Source organism: Schistocerca serialis, chromosome 1 (assembly GCF_023864345.2).
Source record: "Schistocerca serialis cubense isolate TAMUIC-IGC-003099 chromosome 1, iqSchSeri2.2, whole genome shotgun sequence".
NCBI classification, from domain to species: domain Eukaryota; kingdom Metazoa; phylum Arthropoda; class Insecta; order Orthoptera; family Acrididae; genus Schistocerca; species Schistocerca serialis.
This window is the reverse complement of record NC_064638.1, coordinates 739,225,670-739,253,657: the sequence shown is the minus strand read 5'-3', so window position 1 is coordinate 739,253,657 and position 27,988 is coordinate 739,225,670. Positions and strand designations below refer to the sequence as shown.

At 42.2% G+C, this 27,988-nt stretch overlaps 1 protein-coding gene across 3 annotated transcripts in view; it reads right to left on the bottom strand.

Moving 5' to 3' along the window:
* Window positions 1–27,988, bottom strand: part of LOC126481765 (protein unc-13 homolog 4B) — a 254,770-nt gene that overhangs the window by 111,187 nt on the left and 115,595 nt on the right. Inside the window, exon 1 of one of the 3 annotated variants that reach the window (XM_050105730.1) lies at window positions 26,250–26,426. The exons of the other annotated variants lie outside the window; for them this stretch is intronic. Within the exon in view, the coding sequence (XP_049961687.1) occupies window positions 26,250–26,347 (98 nt within the window). The 5' untranslated portion in view covers window positions 26,348–26,426. Of the gene's footprint in view, window positions 1–26,249; window positions 26,427–27,988 lie in introns of those variants that run through there. 3 annotated transcript variants of the gene reach the window in all.

The following is a 27,988-nucleotide window of genomic DNA, read 5'->3' as shown; positions in this document are numbered from 1 at the left end:
GATCAACCCCCAATTCGCACATGCTACTCGCAGATATACGACAATACCCATATTTATCACACATGGTGCTAATTTTTATAGTGAAACGAAAATAAAAAATAACATACCTAACACACTAGAACACCTCCACTGTAACAACTACTGCAATATTTGAGTAATACTCAGGCAACGAGCAAAGTGCTGCACAGAAAAGTGGCGATGCCTGCTAGTGGAAGTACGGTCATCACTTCTGATGTCTGATATTCAACGAAACTTTATTTTGTAAAATCGAGAGCAAAAAATCAGAATCACCTTGTGAACGAAGTTGCAAAATATGTCTGGTTCGACAAGGGTAGCAGGTAATAATGTGGAATACATTATACATAGGAACTTATTGGACAACAGACGGCTAACGAAAATTCCGTGTAAGTTTGAAAACAGTTTCTGACAATATTGCTTAGATGGTGCTTCCTTCAATAACACTTTTTTTGTCGTTATTGTAAACGTAATCCATCACTTAAATATAGCTTTCTCAGTATTTAAAATAATGTTGCAACACTATGTGTAGCAAATAGAGTTAGTAGTAAAGATGTAATAAATTAAAAAATCCTGCCTGTGGCTGAAGTTTTACTGCATCAAAAGCGAAATTGTAGTAAAAGATAAACTTCTATCATCATTTCACGGAGGTTGTCAGCGAGAAAAAGTTTCACAAATATTTGAAATTATGAGTGAAGTTTGTTGGATGTCGCCGAGTGCTGTCATCCTCAAATACCGAATGAATATAGACTGGATAATTTGCACGCATTGAGTTGCTCCGCCTCACGGCATATACAGTTTCTAACAGTAATACTTGAACTGTATTAAATGTTTAAAGTCAGGTTATCGTTCTTAGTGAGTACATTGTGACAGCACTTTAAATGTTTAATTTCGGTGAATAATTAAAAGAAATTTAGAAAATCAGATTCCTGTTGCCCTGGGATCCTTTAGATAAGCGACCTGCAGCTGAGACTACGTGGCTTGAACCGTTTAGTAATGTAGGTATACACTGAGGTGACAAAAGTCATGGGATAGCGATATCCACATATACAGATGGCGGCAGGTTTGCGTGCACAAGGTACAAAAGTGCGTTGGGGAAGTTGTCTTTTGTACTCAGGTAATTCATGTGAAAAGTTTTCCAACGTGATTATGGCCGCACGACGGGAATTAACAGACTTTGAACGCGGAATGGTGGTTGGAACTGGACGCATGGGAGATTCCATTTTGGAAATCGTTAGGAAATTCAGAATTCCGCGATCTACAGTGGCCGGCCAGTGTGGCCGTGCGTTTCTAGACGCTTCAGTCTGGAACCGCGTACCCGCTACGGTGGCAGATTCGAATCCTGCCTCGGGCATGGATGTGTGTGATGTCCTTAGGTTAGTTAGGTTTAAGTAGTTCTAAGTTCTAAGGGACTGATGACCACAGATGTTAAGTCCCATAGTGCTCAGAGCCATTTTGATCTACAGCGTCTAGAGTGTGCCGAGGATACCATACTTCAGGCATTACCTCTCAGCATTGACAACGCAGTGGCCGACGGCCTTCACTTAACAACCGACAGCAGCGGCGTTTGCGTAGAGTTGTCAGTGCTAACAGACAAGCAACACTGAGTGAAATAACCGCAGAAATCAATGTGAGACGTACGACAAACGTATCTTTTAGGACAGTGTAGCGAAATTTGGTGCCAATCGCCTCTAGTGTCTCTTCTGGGTTCGTGACCATATCGGTCGAACCCTAGAGGACTGGAAAACCGTAGCCTATCAGATGAGTCCCGATTTCAGTTAGTAAGAGTTTGACGCAGACCCCAGTTCGTCAACAAGGCATTGTGGAAGGTGGTGGTGGCTTCATAATGGTGTGGTTGTGGTTGTGACTGGGTCTTTTGGTTGAATGGTATGTTCGGCTACCTGGAGACCATTTGCAGCCATTCATGGACTTAACGTTGTCAAATAACGATGGAATCTTTATGGATGACAATGCGCCATGTCATCGTGCCACTGTTGTTCACGATTAGTGCGAAGAATATTCCGGAAAATTCGAGCGCCCGACAATAATACCATCGAACATTTATGCGCGTTTTGGAAAGCTCAGTTCGTTCACAAAATCCTTCACCGGCAGCATTTTCCCAATTAAGGACGGCTATAAAGGCAGAATGGTTCAATATTTTTGGAGGGGACTTCCAACGACTTGTTGAGTCTATGCCACATATAGTAGCTGTACTACGGAGGGCAGAAGGAGGTGCAACACAATATTGGGAGGTATCCCATGACTTTTCACCTGTATGTATAGCGAGAGAAAAACCATGTAACAGGGACTGAACTGGGGAGGGGGGAGACTCCACTGAGCCCGTATGTCCATTATAACTGACCTGACCCACATACAATTCGTTGATATCTTTGTTGAACTGCAGCCTTTTCTTCCTTCAACTTCTGCACTCAAGTCTTTTTGTTACGTATCGAGATCGTGTGCTCGGTAGCGTTCCTTGCCCCAAAAACTAAAAGTTGGCGGTTCCTCCGCGCGGTGCCGCGGTCCTCAAGTGATCGTAATAGCTCGGCTCGGGTTCCCCCCCCCCCCCCCCCCCCCCCACCACGTAGGCTGACGTCACGGCCTGTAGTGGGCGGTGCGGCGCACAGCTGACTCGAGAAGGCGCAGTCGGCCGGCCGGCGCGTTCCTCTCAAGGACCCGGCCTCTGCGGGCTGCGCCGCTCTCGCCTTATCGGCCATTCCTTGTGCCGCTTGCTTACCTAAAACCAGCCCCTACTCACTAGATGCCTTCTGGACCATTCTGCCCGCTTTCTGGTACCGTATGTTCTCCGATTCAGCAATATTTTTCTAGGGCGTGTTCTGTGAACAATTTGATTTAGGCATTGGTTTGCTAAGACTGTGTTAAGCCACCTGTTAACGCACAATGTTTTCCGAATACTGAGAACCGGGTACCGTGTTCATTCACAGAGAATATTTATCTGGTACACAATTATGGTTTTCTGTCCAGATCAGGCCACTACATACGCCAAGAAGCGAGTACAAAAATAGCACACTTATGCGGTGAGTTACCACTAAAAATACACTACTGGCTATTAAAATTGCTACACCACGAAGATGACGTGCTACAGACGCGAAATTCAACCGACAGAAGGAAGATGCTGTGATATGCAAATGATTAGCTTTTCAGAGCATTCACACAAGGTTGGCACCGGTGGCGAAATCTACAACGTGCTGACATAAGGAAAGTTTCCAACAAATTTCTCATACACAAAGAGCAGTTGAGCGGCGTTGCCCGGTGAAACGTTCTAGTGATGTCTCGTGTAAGGAGGAGAAATGCGTACCATCACGTTTCCGACTTTGATAAAGGTCGTATTGTTGCCTATCGCGATGCCGGTTTATCCTATCCCGATTGCGGTTTATCGTATCGCAACATTGTTGCTCGCGTTGGTAGATATCCAATGACTGTTGGAAGAATATGGAATCGGTGGGTTCAGGAGGGTAATACGAAACGCCGTGCTGGATCACAACGGCCTCGTATCACTAGCAGTCGAGATGACAGGCATCTTATCCGCATGGCTGTAACGGATCGTGCAGCCACGTCTCGATCCCTGAGTCAACAGATGGGGACTTTTGCCAGACAACAACCATCTGCACGAACAGTTCGACGACGTTTGCAGCAGCATGGACTATCAGCTCGGAGACCATGGCTGCGGTTACCCTTGACGCTGCATCACAGACAGGAGCGCCTGTAATGGTGTACTCAACGACGAACCCGGGTGCACGAATGGCAAAACGTCATTTTTTCGGATGAATCCAGGTTCTGTTTACAGCATCATGATGGTCGCATCCGTGTTTGGCGACATCGCGGTGAACGCACATGGGATGCGTGTATTCGTCATCGCCATACTGGCGTGTCATCCGGCGTGATGGAATGGGGTGCCATTGGTTACACGTCTCGGTGACCTCTTGTTCGCATTGACGGCACTTTGAACAGTGGACGTTACATTTCAGATGTGTTACGACCCGTGGCCCTACCCTTCATTCGATCCCTGCGAAAACCTACATTTCAGCAGGATAATGCACGACCGCATGTTGCAGGTCCTGTACGGGCCTTTCTGGATACAGAAAATGTTCGACTGCTGCCCTGGCCAGTACATCCTCCAGATCTCTCACCAATTGAAAACGTCTGGTCAATGGTGCCCGAGCAACTGGCTCGTCACAATACGCCAGTCACTACTCTTGATGAACTGTGGTATCGTGTTGAAGCTGCATGGGCAGCTGTACCTGTACACGCCACCCAAGCTCTGTTTGACCTAATGCCCAGGCGTATCAAGGCCGTTATTAAGGCCTTTCTCAGGATCTATGCACCCAAATTGCGTGAAAATGTAATCACATGCCAGTTCTAGTATAATATATTTATCCAATGAATACCCGTTTATCATCTGCATTTCTTCTTGGTGTAGCAATTTTAATGGCCAGTAGTGTATTTTTACTAAAATCTTTTAATCTGGGCAACCACAGCTTCCATAAATCAAGTTGAGAAATAAAACAGCTTCAACTGCAAAATCGTTTTATTTTTAGCCACTATGGGTTTCACAGCACTTAAAAGCTGCATCTTCAGGCGCAAACTGGAGTCAAGTTACGATATACATAACAAATTGCGGGAAGACCCAGTGTTCATAGTCATATATCATGGAATATATTATCCACCAGAAGGTATGTGTCCTAAAAAGAATTAATACTGTGGAGAACACGCTCGTAAAACCAAACGTCAGAAGCCAGAGGCGAACACCCACTATGATGTGCTACCTACGTTAATGGCTTTTGGTCGGTGGACTGTCACGTAGATATCAATCCATAGTAGGTGTTCACTTCCGCACGGTCAAGTTCGGTTTTATGGCAGTGCTCTCCACCGTTTCTTATTACTTGTGGGACATGCACCTTTTTGTAGATAATCTATTCCATGGGACTCACTACGAACACTAGGTCTTCGCATTATTTGTTACGTATATCATGACTTGACTCCAGTTTGGACCTGAAGATGCAGCTGTAAGTTCTTTGAAACCGGTAGTGCCTAAGAATAGAAGGATTTTACAGGTGAATTTTTATTACGTCAGATGATATTTTGGGACAGATACACAGAATATACTGGAACCTTTTATCTGCCAGACATTACTATCTTTGTACAGTTTTTTTTTTCTACGATTTTTCGTTGTGATCTTATGTTATCTGTTGGAAAGTCGCTGCAATCACCTGCGGTTTTCGTTTTTATATGAATCCGTCTTTGCGACTAAAAACATGCAAGCATATGTATGGTGACACGGATAGTTCTAAAACTGTGAACTGTGCTCAGTTTTCATATGAAGAGCGTACTGGACTGTGCTAACCAATTAAGTATCCTAACACAGCACGTTTAAAAACAATCGGAGAAAATCGTCGCCAGCAAAAACAGGAAAGTAGAGAGAAGCAAGAAGCTTATGTCAAGAACTCTTACTAAATCGCGAAGGCGAACCTCATAAAGGAGAAAATTCACATCTTCATGGAAATCTCGCTATTAACTCGGTGTAGAAAAATCTTTACAGTTTAATGCCCGCATTGTGATTTACGCTTTTTTTCTGTTAAAGACTTCGGTAGACATGCGTATAAGTCACGTGTGGGTCATGCCGAGTCGAATAAATACGACAGATAAGCCTCAATTTTACCAGCCCAGTCTTTTTTTCTACAAGTTGTAAATGATGTCATGAGTACTGTTATTGTTGCGGTGAAAGACAACTATCTTATATCTGTTAGTTCTGCGCGGTTACTTTGGATTTCTTGGACCTCTCTTGTAAATGCGGGAGGTATACATTTTAATTAATTGTCCTGCCTGATTGTGAACATTCATAATCAACACAACTTTCAAAATCTCAAAATGTCATGCGTGAAATAAGCATCTACTTTCCTCCCCCCACCCCCTGTCTTGGTACTGCTGTTCACTGAGCTATGATGTTCTCACTACTCATTCCCTTTATTCCTCCTCCCCAACCCCTAGTAACCAGAGACTTCAAAACCATTTTCTTTCAGCTTTTTGTAATCAAACCGCATATCGTTACTCAAGTACAGACGTAGTATTACTTATTCAGTGTAGAAAGAGTTACAACGCGTAGGCTGACAGGAGTAGCTGTTTCCACAGAAATTTTATGATTTCGAATCGATATTCACTTCTTACTGATTGCTACGTGCGGTAGGCGATCGGCGCTCTACGCAGCCTGACCAGCGGCGTAACTAGGCTAGGGCAGCAGGGACAATAGGGGCACCCAGATGAAAGGAACAAGGAGAACTTAAAAGGGAGAAAAAGCTAAAAAGTGAAGCATGCACTCAAGTATGTCCACTAAAGTCCAGAGTTTGTTGATGGGCAGCAACGGTATTCCGTACCCAACCTTTCCAATGCAAATAAATGAAGTTAGGAGGAGGAGGAGGAGGAAGAGGAAGGCGGGGTCTGCCTTGGGGCGTTCGATGTTCAGACGATGTCGTAACCGAGTTTGCGCTCATTACAGTTGACTCTAATAGTGTTATGGTAAGAAACATTTTGTTACTACAGCGACAAAATGGCTGGACGTTGTAAAGAACTGTTTCCGAGGAAAAATATGCATCAGGTACGGACAGCCATGTTCATTGTTATTTGAAAACTAAAAATTCATATTTGCTTGCAGGCATTAGGGATAAATCGAATGGAGTGTGGTAGCGTAAACGGTGAGTCAGATGTACAGTCGTGGAAGAGCCTTAAGATCTGTTTGTTTACATAATAAAATGGGATGCAGATCCTATTACGAATTGCAACGTAAGTGCGTTGGCATTTAATACTCGACTCCGTAGGTTGGCTGCGCGCGAAGGATGGGACGACACAGATCCCTTTCTGGTCGCAAATTGGTATCGCGTACGGTTTACTGAGAAATATTGGGAGGGCTTTAGTGGAAAAAGTCAGGGTACCCCGACAGTCTATGCCTTGCATTCCTGGTTCCGGATTCACCGCCGCATACTGATGAATTAGCATTAACGTTTTACGGCAATAAAATGAACGGTCCTGAAGCTCTATAAGTGTCGGAGGAGCTTTGGTACTACAAACCAAATTGCGAAGATCTAATCAGACAGTTTTGAGAGGTTTACATAGATTACATATTTATGACTAACGGCATTCAATCTGCATATAGATACTACGATTTTATGTTAATGTGATACAGACCACTGTGGCACATATATTAGAATGTCAACAAACCATAAACCTCAACAATCTTTCTCAGCACACAGCCGTAGGCCATCCTTAGAAAATGGCCTCTTGACTAAGGAGGCCTCAAAGTCATGGTATCACACTTAGGCTCCGTCCAGAAGCAAAAAGGAGTTAGTAATGTGTAAATGTGAAAAAGAATGGTGTATACATCAAAGATTTGTCTTACGGACATAAGAAATTCTTTCTTTCTCTTATAGGGTGGAGACAACAACTGACCCAGCAACCAAAAGAAGATTACTTACATATCATTCGTCAACTACTTTAACCTTGTTATCGATATCCTGGACAATGAAGCAAATGTCGCTTTTCGTCGGTGCTTTGTAGAACATCTTATACACTCCGTAAACACACAGTTATATTTTTATACAATGTTGTGAGGTGGTTTTCAAATTTTAAGCCCTTATCAGTCTGAGGTTTAATGACGAAAAAAGCCTAAGAGCGTCGTAAACTCCAGAACAGTCGTACATACTTGACACATTACGGCTCTCTCTCTGTTACAGGAGCAACACCGTTTTAAGGCTTATTTTAAGCCTTATTTTATTTTATTTTTAGGTTTAAGGCTAAGTTACTTTTTATTTTTCTTACACAAGAAATTAAAATAAGGCAATAATAAATTGTTCTCTCTTAATTTCGTTGCAACGCAGAAGCCATAAAACGGATGTTACACAAACGGTAGCTGATAAAGAACCTAGTCTTCCATATGATATCATTGAGAAACAAGACTGGATCTGTCTGTCCCTGAGAATAACAATAAACCTATAGACTTCCTTTTTATACCAGTCGGTAAGCTTTCCATTGACGGAAACATACTTCCGACTAGTTTAATACAAATTATGTGAACTTTTGAAATTGGTATTTCCAGTTTCTAAACGCTATTATTCAAAGCCAGATGACAACTCTGCCGGAGTTACCAGACTACCAAGATGATTCTACGGTGAAGTAGCACTAATCTTAGTAAGGCCCCTCTGACTTTAGATGACTAACTCTAGGTGTATTTGTGCTGAATGGTCTCAGCGAGAATTTCCACATGAGTCTACGACTCATATCAGAAGCCGTTCCTCGTAAACAGTGATAAGAAAGTCTTTGCTCATGGAAGCTGAGTCAGAAGTAAACGCGCTACAATGGGGCGCAATCCACAGGGCTTACGAAGGATAGGACACACACTCAGTGGAACTTGTGCTATTTATGCGCCAAGGGCCGGAAAGAAACCTTTGTATTTAAGAAGTGCGCAATCACAGATTAACATGGATTCACCACTATAACATCATCTATTCCTGACATGATTGTTCGAGATTTTCTATGATTTTCGTTCTCTGATTCGTTAACTGAAGCCACTACGCAGAAAACATGGGTTATGCCTACAACACTTCGCAGCTTGTAAGAAAGACTGGCGTTAGAAGCAACTTCACGGGAAGACATCAAAATTAAATCGCGTCGTGCAGTCTGATTAACAAATGTACCTCTCTTGCTTCGAACCGTTTCAGTTTACTCTTCTGATCAGGCTGGCCAAATTAGTTTTCGTCCTGCTCAAACGATCGTCACAGAATATACAGAAATAACGAATTTTCTCCAAAATTCTGAACGTCGCATATAGTGAAGATGGGTACGTACGAAGTGTTTCCTTGCTGATAGAGCAAACTTTCAGGCCTGATAGACCAGGGAAAATATATCAGCTTAGAGAGTCGTTTCCGTACCAGGGATCGGTGAGTCTAACGTCAAGAAGCCACATAGGTTGTGGGAAATCTCTTAAGAAACTACAGTCATCCCCTAATCGTTGTTTGTAAGACGTAATCAAAAATGATGCTAATGGCTCTGAGCACTATGGAACTTAACATCTTAGGTCATCAGTCTCCAAGAAATTAGAACTACTAAAACCAAATTAACCTAAGGACGTCGCACACATCCATGCCCGAGACAGGATTCGAACCTGCGACCGTAGCAGTCGCGCGGTTCCAGACTGAAGCGCCTAGATCCGCTCGGCCACCGCAGTCGGCAAGACAATCGTTTATTTTATTAGGTACGTAACTCCCAAGATTTTCGAGTATGGGAACACAACCAACAAACAAGCGCACATCATGAGTGGTTGGTGACAGAAAACTATACTAATGCACACAGGGAACGCATGTTAGGCGCTGAAAGTGTACTGCCGATAATGCCTAGTGAAATGTCATTGAAAATATTTACAAAGAAACAAGAGCTTCTTTTACAGACAAAGAGATGGAAACTCTAGGGAAGCCGACACATTTTACTGTGCCAAGTATCCACGTAGGAGGTAGCTAACGCACACCATTTACCCAAGGTTGTTGCAACGGTTGAAGTACAGCTCTGTGGGGGAAGTGATACGTGAAGAGTTACCACACCGCTACCGTTTTAATTCCTGCTGATTTAGGACCTTGCGTCGTTTAGAATCATCGGTGCTGCAATGCTGTATGGTCGAATCTCATTTCCACGCTTTTGTACGTCTCTCGGATGAAGTCTGTTTCAAAGACGAAATGCAGTCCAACGTAGGGAATCTATGTGCTACAGTTGTGAAGAGCCACGGAGAGAGATTTTGCAACAAACTTATGAGTGAATATAATCAAAACTTAGTTAACAGGTCCGTATTTGCTATCTCTCACATAAGTACACCATTGAAGACACCCTACTTGATATTCGCGCACATACATGGTTCCAACACGTTGGGGCTCTAACTTATTTTGCAAATCTTGTTTCGTCAGCCGTTCCCTGAAAGGTGAATAGTGATTGCAGGTCGTATTTCGTGACCAGCTCTTTCACCTGACCTGAGAGAAACTGATTTTTCTTGTGTGGACATGTAAAAAGTCGTACGAGTCATGTGCCGAGAAATAAGGGAATTCCTGGCAAGAGTTATCGCTGCTCGTGATACTGTTTGAAAAACGCGTGGTTTGTTTGAAGGTACAACAGAACTTGACGTGACGATGTCATGCCTGTATGAAAGATGACGGATGGAGTTATCTTCATTTAGCTATAATCTTTAACTCAGTCGTCTCCATATTAGACTTAGTTGTTTTAATTTGGCAATCTGACCTTTTACATCATGCTATGAGGATTGTACCTTCACAAAAATACCTTTTATTTCTGAATGCTACTTAAATAACGTCGATGATGTTCATTTCTGCATTTCTCGGATCTGTTTTAAAATTTCTTCAGTTTTCCTCCCAGCAATAACTATCTTAAAGTCAATAGTGAATTTTACCTTTTTTCCCCTTCATCTTGGATGCGGCTCTACAAACGATAGTGCCCGGTTCCTCTGTATATATCAAGAGCAGCTTACTCTTGTTTTACAGCACCACACGAGGAACTCCTTAAATTTGCAGTATCGTTCGAGTGTTTTTCTATTGTGTTTACATTAATGCTTCTATGACCTCCCCTCTTTCTTTATCGTATCGTACTAGAAGTGCACTCTTCAGACAATACCAGACTGTAAAGTGGAAGCGATTCTGAACATGGACATGGAGACCTTAACAACGTCATGAACTTAGGAGAGCAGCATTAACGGTAGGACTACCTCTGAATACAAATCACGCTACAGCAGCGGTCACTCCTGTGACGCTGGCATTTCTCATAAACAATGCAAAGTGGCGCTGAACTGTGTGATTCATTGCCATCTGTAAGGTGTAATTTTAAATCTCTTTCCTTTTCACCGACTAATGGGCGGCTGTCACAGAAATTAGTTACAAGCTCTTGACGCTAATAAAATGTTGGGGTGTTTTTTGGCACTACATCTAGACACAAGTATAGTGGCAGCAGCAGGAAACGAGATGTTGCGCTCTTTCTCTCATTCATCCGGTGTGGAGAATCAGTGACGCGGCTCTCACTGCGCTGGAACTCTAGTGGCCCATTGTGTAATGAGTTTCCGGCCGTGGGCTTTCTATCTCTGTGTAGCTGCTGGCGCCTGCATTCACACGCACAGACAGCGCAGTTGTGCCGTTTGCATAAACGTGCACCGATAAGCCGTAGCTATCTAACGTAAAATACAAACCAATGCACACATGTCATTTTACGGGTCTGTTATCTTCTGTCAATGATTGTGCTGTCGTTGCTCCAGCTAAATTCTGCTCTAGAGAAATGAATGAATAAATGGAATAATTCAAGAGTACCGAGTACATGACTGACTCAAGCAGCAGGAAAGTGACGAAGTCATTAAACATAATTTCAAAGGATGTAAGAATATCGACTGTCACAATATTATATCATAAATCATATAACAGAAAGAACGATCGCTTGAGGAAATGATGCTCTTCATCATCATGTCGTTACGAAAAAATTATTTATTTCTAATATACTTTAGTTTCACGTGGCGTAATAGTGCCGATTCTGTTCGCTTTCTTGAGACCAGAGGCACCTGCGATTTGAATCATAGCATATTACTAACGAAAATTCTTAGTTTTTTCATCGGACACTGTTTTCGGGTATCCTATGTGCTATCGAACACTTCCGTTATTTTCCGCCACGTGTAACATAAAAATCGGAATTTTTAATGTTTTCTCAACATTACTGCAGAATTTTTTCGTGTCCCAAATAAAATAATTGCATCCTCTCTTACTAAATATTTAGCAGCTCAATGGATTTGCAGATCCGTGTCTTCATTGTTTCCAGTTTCAACAGTAAACGATGAGCAATGGGGTGGAGTAATTTCAAGGAAATTGATTGTCACTGTATTCTTTTATAGAGCCATCCTAAGAGGAAAAAACGACTTTGATTTCTTACGTTCTCGAGCATATCCCTGTAATTCGATGATTTCGTTATGTCAGAAACATACGTGGGAACAGTCCTCTTCTGTAGAAATTAAGTGGTCTGCAAAGAGAATAATTAGGTCCCATCAGATTCGAAGAAGTGAGCTTAAAGTCTTTCTGAGATGGGACTCATTACTGTCGGAGCTTTGATGTACTTGGGCAGGATGGGTGGGGGAAGAGCAACAAGGGATTTTTTCCTACAATGCTAGCATGCAGTTGAAGCCATCTCGTGATAACATTGCTTCATCCATCATAAATGATCTTTTTCGAAAGACTGCAAATGTGTCAATAGTGATTTAAATAATAAATACTGCATCAGTTACTTTTTTTCCGTGTCTCGCATCGTGCTATACATGAGAAAACGTAGCCGCTGCAGAAATGTATTATTTAAATCACTCACCGATACTTTGAGAAGCTAAATTTTGGATGGATGCACGAAGATTTGAAACCTTTTCCTTACGAGTACAGTCCCGTATGTTACCCACAGCATCATCTCACTTGTTAGACTCTAAGGAAACCTCATTTTCGTTAGTAAAATCGCTTTGGTGGAAGTTTGAGGATCACTAAGAAGCACAACAACATGCGGAAGGGCCGCACTGTTTTTTGGTATTATTTATTTTTAAATTGCGAGATATTCGACTTATACAAAACATCTAAGAATACTTCAGAATTTTGGCACAAAATTTACATTTATTTGTTGCAGTCTTCTTGACAGCTCTTCAGATATGGTAATACCGCAACGTTCAAGAACAACCAAATTTTGGTCGACTTCATTATTTACTGGCCGGCAAAAGCATGTCGAATATGTTCCTGACTTTCCGGAGTATCACACGCCACTGAAGACGCAATTTTGATTATTTTTTTTGTTAACTGGCAAATGTCCTACTAGAAATGTCAGTAACACAAGCAGATGACTGTTGCATCTGCTAAGTATCAGGGTGGGTATCAGTTCTGTCTCCCAGGAAACATCCTGATATTATGTTTAAGGGATTTTCTGGAAACGGGAATGTAGCTGAGGGTGACAGAATCTCAGTTCCAATCTCATTCCTTTCAATCATCATACGGTATATCCATACCAGTAACAGTTTGTTTTGGACATTGGTGAATCTTATCTACTATATACTACTACTTTAATTAATGTGACCTTTTTCGTGTACTTTACGTATAGACACTGCTGACGAAGAGATCAAAGATTTAAATATAAATACTGACCTTTATAGACAAAAAGAAATGCAAACGGCAGGACTGAGAACCTTATAATACCAGTGACACTCAGCAAACTGGTGGATGACATCATAAAAGGCAAGTAAAGTCATAAAGATAAGGAGCCTCCTCGAGGTTGCTGTTAGTGGCGAAAGAAGACTCGCTACGCGGTATTCAAGAACAATGGGCGGAACACTATTCCTGGCACTGCAACAGAAATTTAGCTCTGCTCTCCTTTCTGTCTTTTGCTGTATCACACGGTAAATTACAGTACTTCCCTCTCCTGAAATTTGCACTCTTCCAAGAAAAATGTGACTTTAACAGCTGCGCAAATGAAAGGTTTTTTAAAACTGGGGACCAGTAGTGAGCTTACGGAGATCTTTTGTAGTCACTGCATGAGTTGTTTGAAGTACAATCTCACCGTTTGTTATCTTGTTAGGCGTTAACAGAGGAATACTGTAGCATAATTACTATGTTGTGTCAATGTGACGCGAGCGAGTAGATTGTGATGCACTCACGAGAAAGAGAGAGAGAGAGAGAGAGAGAGAGAGAGAGAGAGAGAGAGAGAGAGAGAGAGAGAGAGAGCATATACTATCTCTTTCCTTAAATACACACATTGTCATATTTACAGGCGTTCTAACTGCTCTTACAGTTCTACCTCAAACCAGATCTATTTCTTTCCCAGGTCTGCCAAACCACATTGACTTAACGCATTTAAATATCATGACTGCACGCATACATTGCGATTATATCATGGTTCTAGACCTGTTTGCTGCCAGTTCAGAACAAATGGGGTTGGAATTTTTCTCAACAGACTCTTCACAAATGGGAGAGTAGTCGGTAGACAGTTCCTGATGAAGAAAGTGTAACGATGTCCTAGGTTAGGTTCCTAAGCTTTCCGGATTGCCTCATTACATATAACACTGTTCATATTGCACTTATACGCTCCATTGGCCCTGTTTAAGAGAAACATTCTACAGGCTGACTGTGTATATTAGTACCCTTAACCGTTAGGCAACTGTCACACATCGTCCAGGACCATAGTGCGGGATGCAGACGAGAAGTTTCTGATTCCCTCGAACGACTGATGGTCGAAGTGTGTGGAGTAAAGAGCGTGTAGGAAAAAAAAGGAAAAGAAAAATGGTGTACGTCGATAGTAAGTGGGTAATGCTCAAAGTTTCGTGGATCACAGAACTATTGTATAACAGCAAAAAAGACAAAGGAAGGAGTATATCTTTTTTTTTCTTTTTTTTTTTTAATGGACACCCTAGCTGCAAACAGGCGTTGATGTACTTCATTGGGGACATGTTGAAAATGTGTGCCTCGACCGGAACTCGAACCCGGGATCTCCTGCTTACATGGCAGACTCTATCTATCTGAGCCACCGTGGGCACTGAGGATAATAGTGCGTCTGCAGGGACTTATTCCTTGCACGCTCCCCGTGAGATCCACATTCTCAACATGTCCATACCACTACATTCGTAGTGCGCCTAATAGATGTTTGCCCATCATACTCATTACTCGTGGCAGATTAATCTACCAAGTCCCGTACGAGTTAGGGCATAGCGTGTGCGTTCGCACAAGAAGGTCAATGGCTGGGAAGCCATATTTTAACTATATATGACGGTAGTATCTGTTCCCGAAAGAACAGTCACTGTGGATGACCATGCAGCTTTGCTAGAAATGAGCAGGAGATCCCGGGTTCGAGTCCCGGTCGAGGCACACATTTTCAACATGTCCCCAATGAAGTACATCAACGCCTGTTTGCAGCTAGGGTGTCCATTTAATTATCATTTCATTTCTAGCAAAGCTGCATGGTCATCCACAGTAACTGTTCTTTCGGGAACAGATACTACCGTCATGTATATCTTTTTCTTTTTTTTGTACTTGATCGGCTAGTTTTTCGTATAATGTAAGATTAAGATAATACAGCCATAATACAGGGCTACTAAAATGATTCATTTGTTTTCAAAGTTCTTTATTTTCCTACGTATTACATATGCAAATATGACTGATGCATGAATAGAATAGCAAACTCACTGAGTTCGCTTTGTGCCCACCACCTGGTTTTCCGAATGCAGTGCCTTGACGAAATGGCGACAAAGCAAGAAAGAGTTAACGTGTGTTGGAACATGCGTGATGTGTATCTGTTACAACAGGGCTGTGTGCTTTCAGAAGTAATTATGGGAAAGAACCGCCATGAAAACAGAGTACTGAGCGTTGGTAGCGACACTTTAGGGACAGTGGTTGTCTCTTTAGAGTACTGATGGACCACGTGTGCCAGATTTTACTCGTTTTAGTATGCTGCGGGTGTAAAGTTTGTTTTATGCCGGTATGTGTCCTTTGTTAAGCCTGTGTAACTTCGTACAGAGGTACGACTTAGACTAATGTCCACTATTAATTGTGAAAACAAATTTTAGTATAGCATTTCGAGTGTCGAGGTGACTGTATGGCCACCTTCTGAAAGACAAGAAATTAAAATGTGCCCGGCGCAACAGCGGAAATGGCGAGGGAAAGATTCGTGCGCAGTCAGAAATCAATGATACGTGCAAACCGCGAAACTTGCAATACCACAGCAAACTGTGTGGAAGATATAGTGACGGCAGTCCGTGCAGCAAGGAAACAGCCTTCCATTTATGTGGAAAGATTAATCGCTACAATGTGAGAGTGGTGAGTGTGGGGACAATGAATATCCTCGTGGGAAATTAACCAAAGCTTAGTGTTTTCTGTGTAATGTCACAAACGAAGCTGTATGAGCCGCTTTTCTTCTGGGGGAAGACTGTGAGGGTGCCTCTAGCCGTCGTATATTGCAATTGTGGTTGTTTCCACGACTGGCTGCTGATCTAGAGAATCTCACACCCCAGCAAGACTGGGTAACCGTTCATTGAAGCATCGATGTTCGGCGCTGCCCAAACGACGAAATTCCGTACCGCTGGATTGGACTTACATTAATATTGAAGATGATGTGGCTCTGTGCTTTGGGTCCCATGTCGCCTTCTGACTTTTTTCATTGGGTGTGCATTAAGGACTGTGATCACATACCCCCAGTTCCATGAACAGAAACAGTTCAGAGAGCACATCAATGCTGCAGTGATGACTGCTGACAGGCTGTTGCTACATAAGGCATGGAGCGGACTTAACTACAACTTGGACGTGTGTCGTGTAGCCAGAGGGCCATTCACACAACATTTATAGAGCGCAAAATACGAACTGAGTATTTTACGGTTCTATTTCTGCTTCAATTATATTTGTGCACGTAACTCTTGTCAAATTTAAACGCAAGCAGAATGCCCAAGATTGGCAAAGTTTTACAGAAATTCGAAATATAGCGCGTACTTCAGTGCGAGAGGCTTTTAATAATTTCCACAATGGAACTCTGTCTCGGAATGTGGCAGAAAACCCAAAGAGATTCTAGTCATACATAAAGCACACCAGTAGCAAGACGCAATCAATACCTTCAATGCGCGATGGTGAAGTCACTGATGATAGTGCAACTAAAGCAGTGTTATTAAACACGGTTTTCCGAAACTCCTTCAGCAAAGAAGACTAAGTAAATATTCCTGAATTCCAATCCAGAACAACTGCCAGAATGAGAAACATAGAAGCAATTATATCCTCGGTGTAGCAGAGCAGCTTAAATCATTTAATAAAGGCAAGACCTCCGGTCCAGATTGTTTACTTGTCAGGTTCCTTTCAGAGTATGCTGATACAATAGCTCCATATTTAGCAATTGTATACAACCGCTCGCTCACAGAAAGATCCGTACCTAAAGACTGGAAAATTGCTCAAGTCACACCAATACTCAAAAAGGGAAGTAGGAGTAATCCGCAGAATTACAGACCCATATCACTAACGTCGATTTGCAGTAGGGTTTTGGAACATATACTGTGTTCGAACATTATGAAGTACCTCGAAGAACACGATTTATTGACACATAGTCAGCACGGATTCAGAAAATATCGTTCTTGTGAAACACGATTAGCTCTTTACACTCACGAAGTAATGAGTGCTATCGACAGAGGTTGACAAATTGATTCAAAATTTTTAGAGTTTCAGAAGGCTTTCGACACCGTTCCTCACAAGCGTCTTCTAACTAAACTGTGTGTCTAAGGAATATCGCCTCAGTTGTGCGACTGGATTCGTTATTTCCTGTCAGAAAGGACACAGTTCGTAGTAATAGACGGAAAGTCATCGAGTAAAACAGAAGTAATGTCCGGCGTTCCCCAAGGAAGTGTTATAGGCCCTCTATTGTTCCTGATCTATATTAACGACATAGGAGACAATCTGAGTAACCGTCTTAGATTGTTTGGAGGTGATGCTGTCATTTACTTTCTTATAAGTCATCACATGACCAAAACTAATTGCAAAATAATTTAGATAAGGTATCTGTAGGGTGCGAAAAGTGGCAGTTGACCCTGAATAAAGAAAAGTGTGAAGTTATTCACATGAGTACTAAAAGAAATCCTCTAAACTTCGATTACGCGATAAGTCACGCAAACCTAAAGGCTGTAAATTCAACTAAATACTTAGGAATTGCAATTACAAATAACCTAAATTGGAACTGTCACGTAGATAATGCTGTGGGTAGAGCGAACCAAAGACTGCGATTCATTGGCAGAACACTTAGAAGGTTCAACAGGTCTGCTAAAGAGACTGCTTACACCACTCTTGTCCGCCCTATTGTGGAGTATTGCTGTGCGGTGTGGGATCCGCTTCAAGTGGGACTGACGGATGACATCGAAAAAGTACAAAGAAGGGCAGCTCGTTTTGTATTATTGCGAAATAGGGCAGATAGTGCCACAAACATGTTTCGTGAATTGGAGTGGCAATCATTAAAGCAAAAGCGTTTTTCGTTGCGACGGGATCTTCTCAGGAAATTTCAATCGCCAGTTTTCTCGTCCGATTGTGAAAACATTCTGTTAGCGCCCACCTACAGAGGGAGAAATGATCATCACTAAAAAATAAGAGAAATCAGGGCTCGCAAAGAAAAATTTAAGTGCTCATTTTCCCCGCACGCCCTTCGAGAGTGGAACGGTAGAGAGACAGCTTGAAGGGGATTCACTGAACCCTGTGGCAAGCACTTTATTGTGAATAGCAGAGCCATCACACAGATGTAGGTGTAGAATACTTAAGAAAACAGAGAACTCTGAAAACAAATGAACCATTTACAGTCCCCCTGTATTATCATAGGATAAGAAGAAACTGAAGTCGACAGTGTCGATAAATACTTTAGTAGCCCTCTTTCGAAAATAACGATTTAGGTAAAGATGTATAAATCTTAATAACCAACTTTGATTCCATCAGGAACCATTGTCCACAACGACCGTGTATTGAAAGGAAGGAGAGACACACAGCAGTCATTCGCAAACTCATTAGTGCTTATTATACTTGGAAATCTAGAAAAACTAATGGGATTGCGACTGATTTCTGTGTGCCTCTTTCTCCAATCTTAATGACCATTAATTATTTTACATCTACGTATACACTCCGCAAACCACAATACAATGAATAGCGGAGTTTTCTGGCCCACTCCTTTCTGTGTACTGAGCGAAGGACAAGTGACTGGGTACGTGCCACTCTCTTATCTTGCTCTCAAGATCCCTGAGCGAAGAATGTGATGTTTTTTAAAGGAGCCTTCCTGTAATACCAACTATCTAAACTGACCCCTGAGATGTGTCACAAGAACAACGTCACCGTCTTTCCAATGAGGCCTATTAAGTTTTCTGAGCATCTCTGTCACTTTTTCGTATGGCCGTAGTCATTCATATGTTATCATCCTAGCAGGATCTCTTAATATTCGTCGATGTCTGTTGCCATGCTTGATAACGACTCTAAACCCAAAGCTGGAGCAGAGCTTCTCAGCTCGTCAAACAGATTTTCTAACGACAAATTGTCAATTCCATCAAGCACGTAATTATTCTTCATGAACTATTTTTAGTCGCTGTAATATAAAATATTGGCAACGGCCTTGCCGCAGTGGATACACCGGTTCCCGTGAGATCACCGAAATTAAGCGCTGTCGGGTGTGGCCGGCACTTGGATGGGTGACCATCCAGCCGCCATGCGCTGTTGCCATTTTTCGGGGTGCACTCAGCCTCGTGATGCCAATTGAGGAGCTACTCGACTGAATAGTAGCGGCTCCGGTCAAAGAAAACCATCATAACGACCGGGAGAGCGGTGTGCTGACCACACGCCCCTCCTATCCGCATCCTCAATGAGGATGACACGGCGGTCGGATGGCCCCGATGGGCCACTTGTGGCCTGAAGACGGAGTGCTGTAATATAAAATATTGCATCGACAAAATTTTCATATTTTGAGATGACACAAAGCTTCTCCCTTCCATTTTTACCTCCTTATATTTCAAAACAGTACCGTTCCACGTCCGTGGGCCTGTCCTTGTGGCAAGACATAAGCGTTTACGGAGACATACACGTGATGAGAACTATCAAAAAAATGTTTTAACAAGTCATTATAGCAAAGTAATAACATGAATTATTTACAAAAGAATGAGACGATTGTCAGAAGCTGACCTGTAGGAAGTACAGTTTGGGTTCCGGAGAAATGTGAGCTGCACGTGAGGCAACAGTGGGCTACGACTTTTAAGACTGAAGAAATAGATACCTACATTTACATATTTGGGCACAGCTTTTCTCAGTATAGTCTGGAATACACATTTCGAAATTCTTAAGTTGTCAGCGATAAACGTTATCTACAATTTGTACAGACACTAGATTACGGTTAAGAGTCAAAGGACATGAGAAGAAAGCAGTAATTAAAAAAGAGTGAGCCAGAAATGCCGCCTTTCTCCGGCGTTACTTTACCTGTATACTGAACGAGCAGTGAAGGACACCATGGAGAAATTTGGAAAAAGAAGTAATGTTAAGGGAGGAAAAAATCTTGTGTGTTTACCGATGACATTGTCGTCCTGCTAGAAACAGAAAGGACTTGTAAGGTCGACTGAACGGAATGCATACGATAATGTTTCGAAAATACGTTACAGAAAGAGCATTAAAAAAACAATGTAGAACAGAATATAGTTATCTCAGGTGGCGCTGAGACAATTATATTAGAGAATGAGGCAGTAAAAGTAGTAGGCGAATTTTGCTATTTGGGCATCAAAGAAAATGACGACAGACGGTTTAAAGAGAAATAAAATGCCGACGAATAAAAGCAAGAGAAACCTTTCTGGGAAAAAAGTTACGTCGAAAAATTTGTGTTAGTAAATGTTTCTTTAAAGTATTAGTCTGGAATGTCCATCTTTTCGTCTCTCTTAATTTATGTAGAATAAGACAAATACTCAACGGACACATTTACAAGGGGAATTTATACATCTGACACATCAGGTTCAGTTCGGTTCAAGTAGATTAACACAAACATTATGATGTCCGCCCCTGGTAACTGAGTGGTCAGCGCGGCCGAATGCTGTGCAAAGGGGCACGGCTTCGATTCCCGGCTGGGTCGCAGATTTTCTCCGCTCAGGGACTGGGTGTTGTGTTGTACTTATCATCATCATTTCATCCCCATCGACACGCAGTTCGCTAGAGTGGCGTCAACTCAAAAGACTTGCACCAGGCGAACGACGGGAGGCTCTAGCCACACGGCAAGCAAACATTATGATACCGAATCTGTCAACTGAACATAACTAGTATATATCGCTTTGTTCTTAGCTTCTTATTTCTAGCAAATAATAACTCTGTGGGAAGGAATGAGTCGTCAAAGGGAAAATAATCATGCTTTCGGAAAGACTACTGCTGTTTCTCAAACATTTTGTTTGCGTGTGGAGTTTGTGAGATCGCAAAGGGGCGTTTAAACCATAATGGTTCTATCTTTTTTGCGAATGGATTGTTGTATTTTTCATTCATTACTGTGTACAGGTTTCTTAGAAGACAAATCTAATCATTTTTCCTTCGGATACGTCAAAGTCATTGAAACACTTCCATGAAAATGTAGCTCACCGGTGGATACGGCGGCTTATGAAGTCCGCGTAGGGCCAATTCAAAAACATTGCTCGTAGTCTGAGACTCTTGCCAGGTAAGATTTGTAGATGAGATCCAAGAATGAGAGGTGCGTTACGTCATCGGTATCTGTAGCAACCGCGAGAGCGTGGCGGGGATGGCCAGCCAGTGCAATGGCAGGCGCTGCAAGACCGGTGTCTCGCGTCACACAGGTTTACTCATAAAATTTCGCGAATGCACGTCCCGAGGAGAGTCAAGAAACACATTACTTCATCCTTCACTTATCTTACAAAATCACGACGAGTAAATGAAATTCCAACTCATGAAAGGCTTACCGAGAGTCGTTCTTTCACTCACCGTTAGGGAAAGTAAGTGGAAACGGAAGGCGGATGATAGTGTTATACTGTAAGGTGGCTTGAGAAGAAGATATGTTGATGGGTTCTTAAATATCTTTTTTACTTTCAAACCCAAATGGATTGTTGCAGGGAAACCTTATCAATGAATAAACGTACTGCTAGCTGTAGTTATCCAAACTGTTTAAAACCTGTACGATACTCGTGTGTGAACCTCAAGAATGATTTACACTACGTTCTTTAGTGGATTTACACTAAGTTCCTTAGCGCAATAAATACTTTCTGTTTGAGGGAAGATAATATACTGTAGGGCACGAATAAATGGAAACATACGAAAACTTCAACTTACTTACACATATGAACCCATTATCTTATTCCTATGGCATAGGTAGCTGACCTAATACACGATTAATCGATTGTAAGTTTTCATAAGTATGCACGACCAACATTTTAAACTTTTTACACTGATTATTTTTTCTTGTTAATCGATAATTTGTAACAGCAAAAAACTGGATGAGCTGTCTCAAAAATCTTTCTGGGTGTACCGCTGCGTTATCTCAATAAATAAATAAATTAATTAATACATCGCCACCGGAAGCCTACGAATTTATATGGGTTTAAAGATACCGTAGCCATTTGTCAATAATAATTTAGCAAATTACATATTTGTGTTACTTTTCTGTTCGTGCTTCTTGGTTCAAACTGACAACTATTTTATCACATGCAGAAAGAAATAACTCCCCTTCCTGACTCAAGTGGAAACCTAGATCCTTACTATAGAGCAAGAATAGAAACTGCCCCTTCGCTTGAGAGGATAACGGAAAATCACTTGCACCAGCGCCTTGTCAGGGAAACAATGACATTATTCTGAAGTTGTGTTATTGAAATATTTGAAGGCCATGAAAATTAAGTTTTCACACATTTTCCGTTTTAAATCAAGGAGAAGGTGTCAATTAGATATCCTTTTTCAAACTTGTTCCGGCGAGTCCTCCTTTAATTGCCCCCTATTCTATCTACCGACCGTTTGTCTGATGGCGTGTGGCGCTCACGTGCCTAACAACCCGACGTAACTTCGTCTTTTGGCGCTGCTGCTGTTCTAATGCTCATGACAGGGTGAGAGGTTTGTGGTTAAATTTGAAGACTGCAGACGTTCGTGTGGCATGTGCGAGGAGTGTAGCGATGTAGATGTAAGAAATAAAGCACTTTTTCATTTTTGTAACATATCCATGACTGTTTCGTGCTGCACGCAGAAAGAATACAAGTCCGCCGACTTTCTATATTTCTGTTTTTAAAATTTTATTTCCGATACTTATCTGAAATGAAATCTAAAAATCGAAATATCGACATTCAATGGCCGTTAATCCATAAAATATACTTACTTCATTGTCATAACTGTTAAAAAAAACTCCAGCTCATACACAGGCCCTCTGCAATGAAGAGCGAACAGTAGATAAATCCTTCATTTCTTATGTGTCTATTGTTGTATTTATTGAAAGATGAGCCCCTTGTGTAGCCTTTCTTCTTCGAATTTAAAATGAGTTTCTTAAATTTACAGGTCACTTTTAAGCTACATACATAAATGAATAACGTTTACGTGGAAGTCTTTTTGTTTTATATATTTTGTTTGCCATGATGTATTTTCTCAGTCAACTTTAATTCAAATTGCAGGTTTCAGGAATAATTTTAGTTAATAATTGTGGGGGTACAACGACACTGGCCGGCAAGTGTGGCCCTGCGGTTCTAGGCGCTAGTCTGGAACCGCGTGACCGATACGGTCGCAGGTTCGAATCCTGCCTCGGGCATGGATGTGCGTGACGTCCTTAGGTTAGTTAGGTTTAAGTAGCTCTACGTTCTGGTGAACTGATGACCTCAGATGTTAAGTCCCATAGTGCTCAGAGCCATTTGGAGTTTGTTGTAAATAATCTACTACAGTTCAAAAGGAACGATGAGGTACATAATTACAATACTAGAAGAAAAAATGACATTCATTACTCAACATTAAGGTTGTCTTTAGTACTGAAGGAGATGCACAACGCTACAACAAAAATTTTTGACCTCTTACCCAGTAATATAAAATGTCTAACAGGCAGCATGGTAAAATTTGAAAATAAATTGAAAAACTTTCTCCTTGACAACTCCTACTCCGTAGAAGACTTTCTATGTTTGAAATGTGTAAAAGGTGGTAGGAAGAAATTGCTAACTCAATCTGTATATCTTTTTTTCATTTCGGGAGAAATAATAATATGGTGATTTTTAGAGTACAAATAGCTGTACAAATTAATTTGCAATATGAATGTAAATGATTCGTTGTACATCATGATGATTTATAATTCCTAGGTATTTAGTTGAATTTACGACCTTTAGATTTGACTGATTTATCGTGCAACCGAAGTTTAGTGGATTCCTTTTAGCACTCATGTATATGACCTCGCACTTTTCGTTATTTAGGGTCAACTGCCAATTTTCGCACCATTCAGATATCTTTTCTAAATCGTTTTGCAATTTGTTTTTATCTTCTGATGACTTTATTAGCATCTGCAAACAAGCAAACGACAGCGTAATCTGCAAACAAGCTAAGGCGGCTGTTCAGATTGTCTCCCAAATCGTTTATATAGATAAGGAACAGCAAAAGGCCTGTAACACTACCATGGGGAAATCACTTCTGTTTTACTCGATGACTTTCCGTCAGTTACTACGAACTGTGACTGCTCTGACAGGAAATCACAAATCCAGTCACATAACTGAGACGATATTCCACAAGCACGCAATTTCACTGTCATCGGATCCCAGCTGCTTAAGTAACAGAATGTGGGCGAATTATTTGCTTGCATTAGCATCATCTTTGGCTACAGATTTCTGCTTTTTTGGCCTTGTTACCCCCTAGAACAGCCAAAGCAAACTCCCGTTTCTGTTTCTGCGCAAAACGAATGGGATCTCGTAGAACATGAACACAAGAAACCAAATCAAAACAACAGGGCGGCGCTGCAAACACTTAGTGCAGTTGGCCGGGAAGTGTGAAGGGGTTGCCATGAAATTGGTCGGTCGCCTTGCCGGCCGAAAAATTGGTGCGTAAATGGTAGTGGCCTTTAGTAGAAGACTGGACGTATGTGACGTGGTGGCGTGCGCCCTGAGAGAGAGGCCCGGGCGCGTGGGGCTCAGTTTGACAGCCTCTCGCCGTGGCCCCCTGGCAGCAGCGGCGAAGCTAGGCGGCAGCCGGTTTGCGTCGTTGCCAAACGCAGCGTTGCTCTGCCGTTCATAGCACTAGGCGCTCCTTACATAAACTCCGTATATGCACTGCTCTCTCACGAGCCTGGTTCGCACCGCAGTGTAAATTTGTAGGTAGCTCGCGTGCTGTTAGCTCGCATTCGTATTTAATAAGCACTAACCCAGAAAAAGGCCACCGAATACATTCTAGCCATTGTTGACACCTGAACAATGCAACAAGCTCTGAGGCACATGAAAGGCAGAGTATCAGTCAATACGTAATGCGTGTCGGATATTTGTGTACGTATTACCTGGCTGCCTGTATTGGTCGCAAGCTTTTATGAACTTTTAAAAGTTACAGGGTCATGAATTGTACGATAACCGCTAGGAAACAAATATTTTTACTATTAGACATATAAGGACCTAGTAAACATACTACACTTCTCACTTGTCAGTTCTCCACGGCAATCCGTTGCGCAATACAAACTATGCCGCATATCAATAACAAAAAATAATGGTGAAGGACAAAACACATTTTTTCGTTCAAATAGCATCAGGGTACGCTAACAGAGGCGTCGTCGATCTCTGATTTCCTAGTCAAAAAGGTGTCCGGTGAGAAATCCGTGAAACTACTGGAAAAAATTTAAAGGTAATTTAGGCATCGGGTGACTTCACATACCGTCTGTACCACTTTAAATGCAGAATTGTAAATTGCCGGCAGGTAGTTTTTTCAAAGGCTCCAGCGAACAGTGTTTTCTCAACGAAATATCACGTCGAAGGCCATGTATTGAAAGTCTGATCGTTTGAGGTAGTGAAAGCGAGAACTGTTATTCAAAAATTTTCTTTAACTGTGTGTCCAACGCGTTGTTACACACTTAATGGAGCGCACAATATGAAAGCATGATTTAAACTTTCTCGAGTAATGATGGCAGACATCATTACATGTGCTGTCTTCTGCGGCGGTAGACAAAGAACGTAATTGTTTGTGTTATGTTAAATAGTGTATTTTTAATTCTCTGTTACGAAATATCGAAGCCTCTGACTTACAACAGCACTATTGTTCACCAAATTGCAAGACGAAAGCGCAGCATTTTGCTACGTATGACGTGGTGGACGACGAATGTAAACATCTATGTTCGGTCTCACAGGGACTGATTATTGTATGATTGAAATGCACATCTGAATAGTGCCAATGGCCACTGGCATAAATGAAACAGCCTTAAGATCCGGAGAGAAACTGACATCTAAGAAAATGCTTTGTCACTACACGTTGTCGTAAGCACATAGTTGACTGAGGACACACGACAAAGCGAGTGCAAATATGTCAGTTCACAACAGTCACACGCAACTCTTTTTGACAGAGTAACAATCACTGTGCGCAGGTCGGCAACTGGCGACACACAGTAGTATGTTTACAATGCGACGGCCACGCCGCTACTGACCACACCCGCACCGACGCCGGTGCGCCGAGCCGCTATTAATAGCGCGGACGCGGACCTGGGCCAGCGCGGCGCCTTACCTGATGTCGTGCTCCGTCACCTTCTTCTCCTCGGCCTTCCTGCGCTGCTCGTCCTGCAGCTTCTCGTACAGGTTCTTCCACATGGCCTCCTCCTCCATGGCGTGCGACTCGGCCGGAACGCGGGACGCAAATGAGCAGCGCGGCCTACGCTCGCGGCCAGCTGATTCAGCCCTTTGCTCCGCCAATGGCGCGCCGCGCACAGCTGGGAACCGCCGCGGCCGCGGCCCGATCTCCGCGCTACGTCAACTCACGCCCGCACTCCTATCTCGCAACGCAGTGCGTCACGCGCTCCCGCGTGTGCTTAGAGCAACAGGTGGGGGCGTCGGAATAGGAAGAGTTCCAGAAACACCACGCCGAAGAAATCTAGGACGGACACGGCACAATGAAGTGAACTTTGAGAGCCGATAGTGGCAACTGTAGGCCGTAAAACAATAGACAGGCATTGTGGAGAATGTTAGTCTAAATACCGTGCTGTCAGGCAGGGGCGGATCCAGTATCTCGGAAGGGATGGGGGGCAAATTTTTTGGTACCTGTCTCCCAAAAAATTAATTCCAAATAAAACCATTAATACACGCGCCCGCGCGCGCTCACACACACACACACAATATATATATATATATATATATATATATATATATATATATATATATATATATATATATATATGTTGTTGTTGTGGTCTTTAGTCCTGAGACTGGTTTGATGCAGCTCTCCATGCTACTCTATCCTGTGCAAGCTTCTTCATCTCCCAGTACCCACTGCAACCTACATCCTTCTGAATCTGCTTAGTGTATTGATCTCTTGGTCTCCCTCTACGATTTTTACCCTCCACGCTGCCCTCCAATGCTAAATTTGTGATCCCTTGATGCCTCGAAACATGTCCTACCAACCGATCCCTTCTTCTAGTCAAGTTGTGCCACAAACGTCTCTTCTCCCCAATCCTATTCAATACCTCCTCATTAGTTACGTGATCTACCCATCTTATCTTCAGCATTCTTCTGTAGCACCACATTTCGAAAGCTTCTATTCTCTTCTTGTCCAAACTGGTTATCGTCCATGTTTCACTTCCATACATGGCTACACTCCATACAAATTCTTTCAGAAACGACTTCCTGACACTTAAATCTATACTCGATGTTAACAAATTTCTCTTCTTCATAAACGATTTCTTTGCCATTGCCAGTCTACATTTTATATCCTCTCTACTTCGACCATCATCAGTTATTTTGCTCCCTAAATAGCAAAACTCCTTTACTACTTTAAGTGCCTCATTTCCTAATCTAATCCCCTCAGCATCACCCGATTTAATTTGACTACATTCCATTATCCTCGTTTTGCTTTTGTTGATGTTCATCTTATATCCTCCTTTCAAGACACTGTCCATTCCGTTCAACTGCTCTTCCAAGTCCTTTGCTGTCTCTGACAGAATTACAATGTCATCGGCGAACCTCAAAGTTTTTACTTCTTCTCCATGAATTTTAATACCTACTCCGAATTTTTCTTTTGTTTCCTTTACTGCTTGCTCAATATACAGATTGAATAACATCGGAGAGAGGCTACAACCCTGTCTCACTTCCTTCCCAACCACTGCTTCCCTTTCATGCCCCTCGACTCTTATAACTGCCATCTGGTTTCTGTACAAATTGTAAATAGCCTTTCGCTCCCTGTATTTTACCCCTGCCACCTTCAGAATTTGAAAGAGAGTATTCCAGTTAACGTTGTCAAAAGCTTTCTCAAAG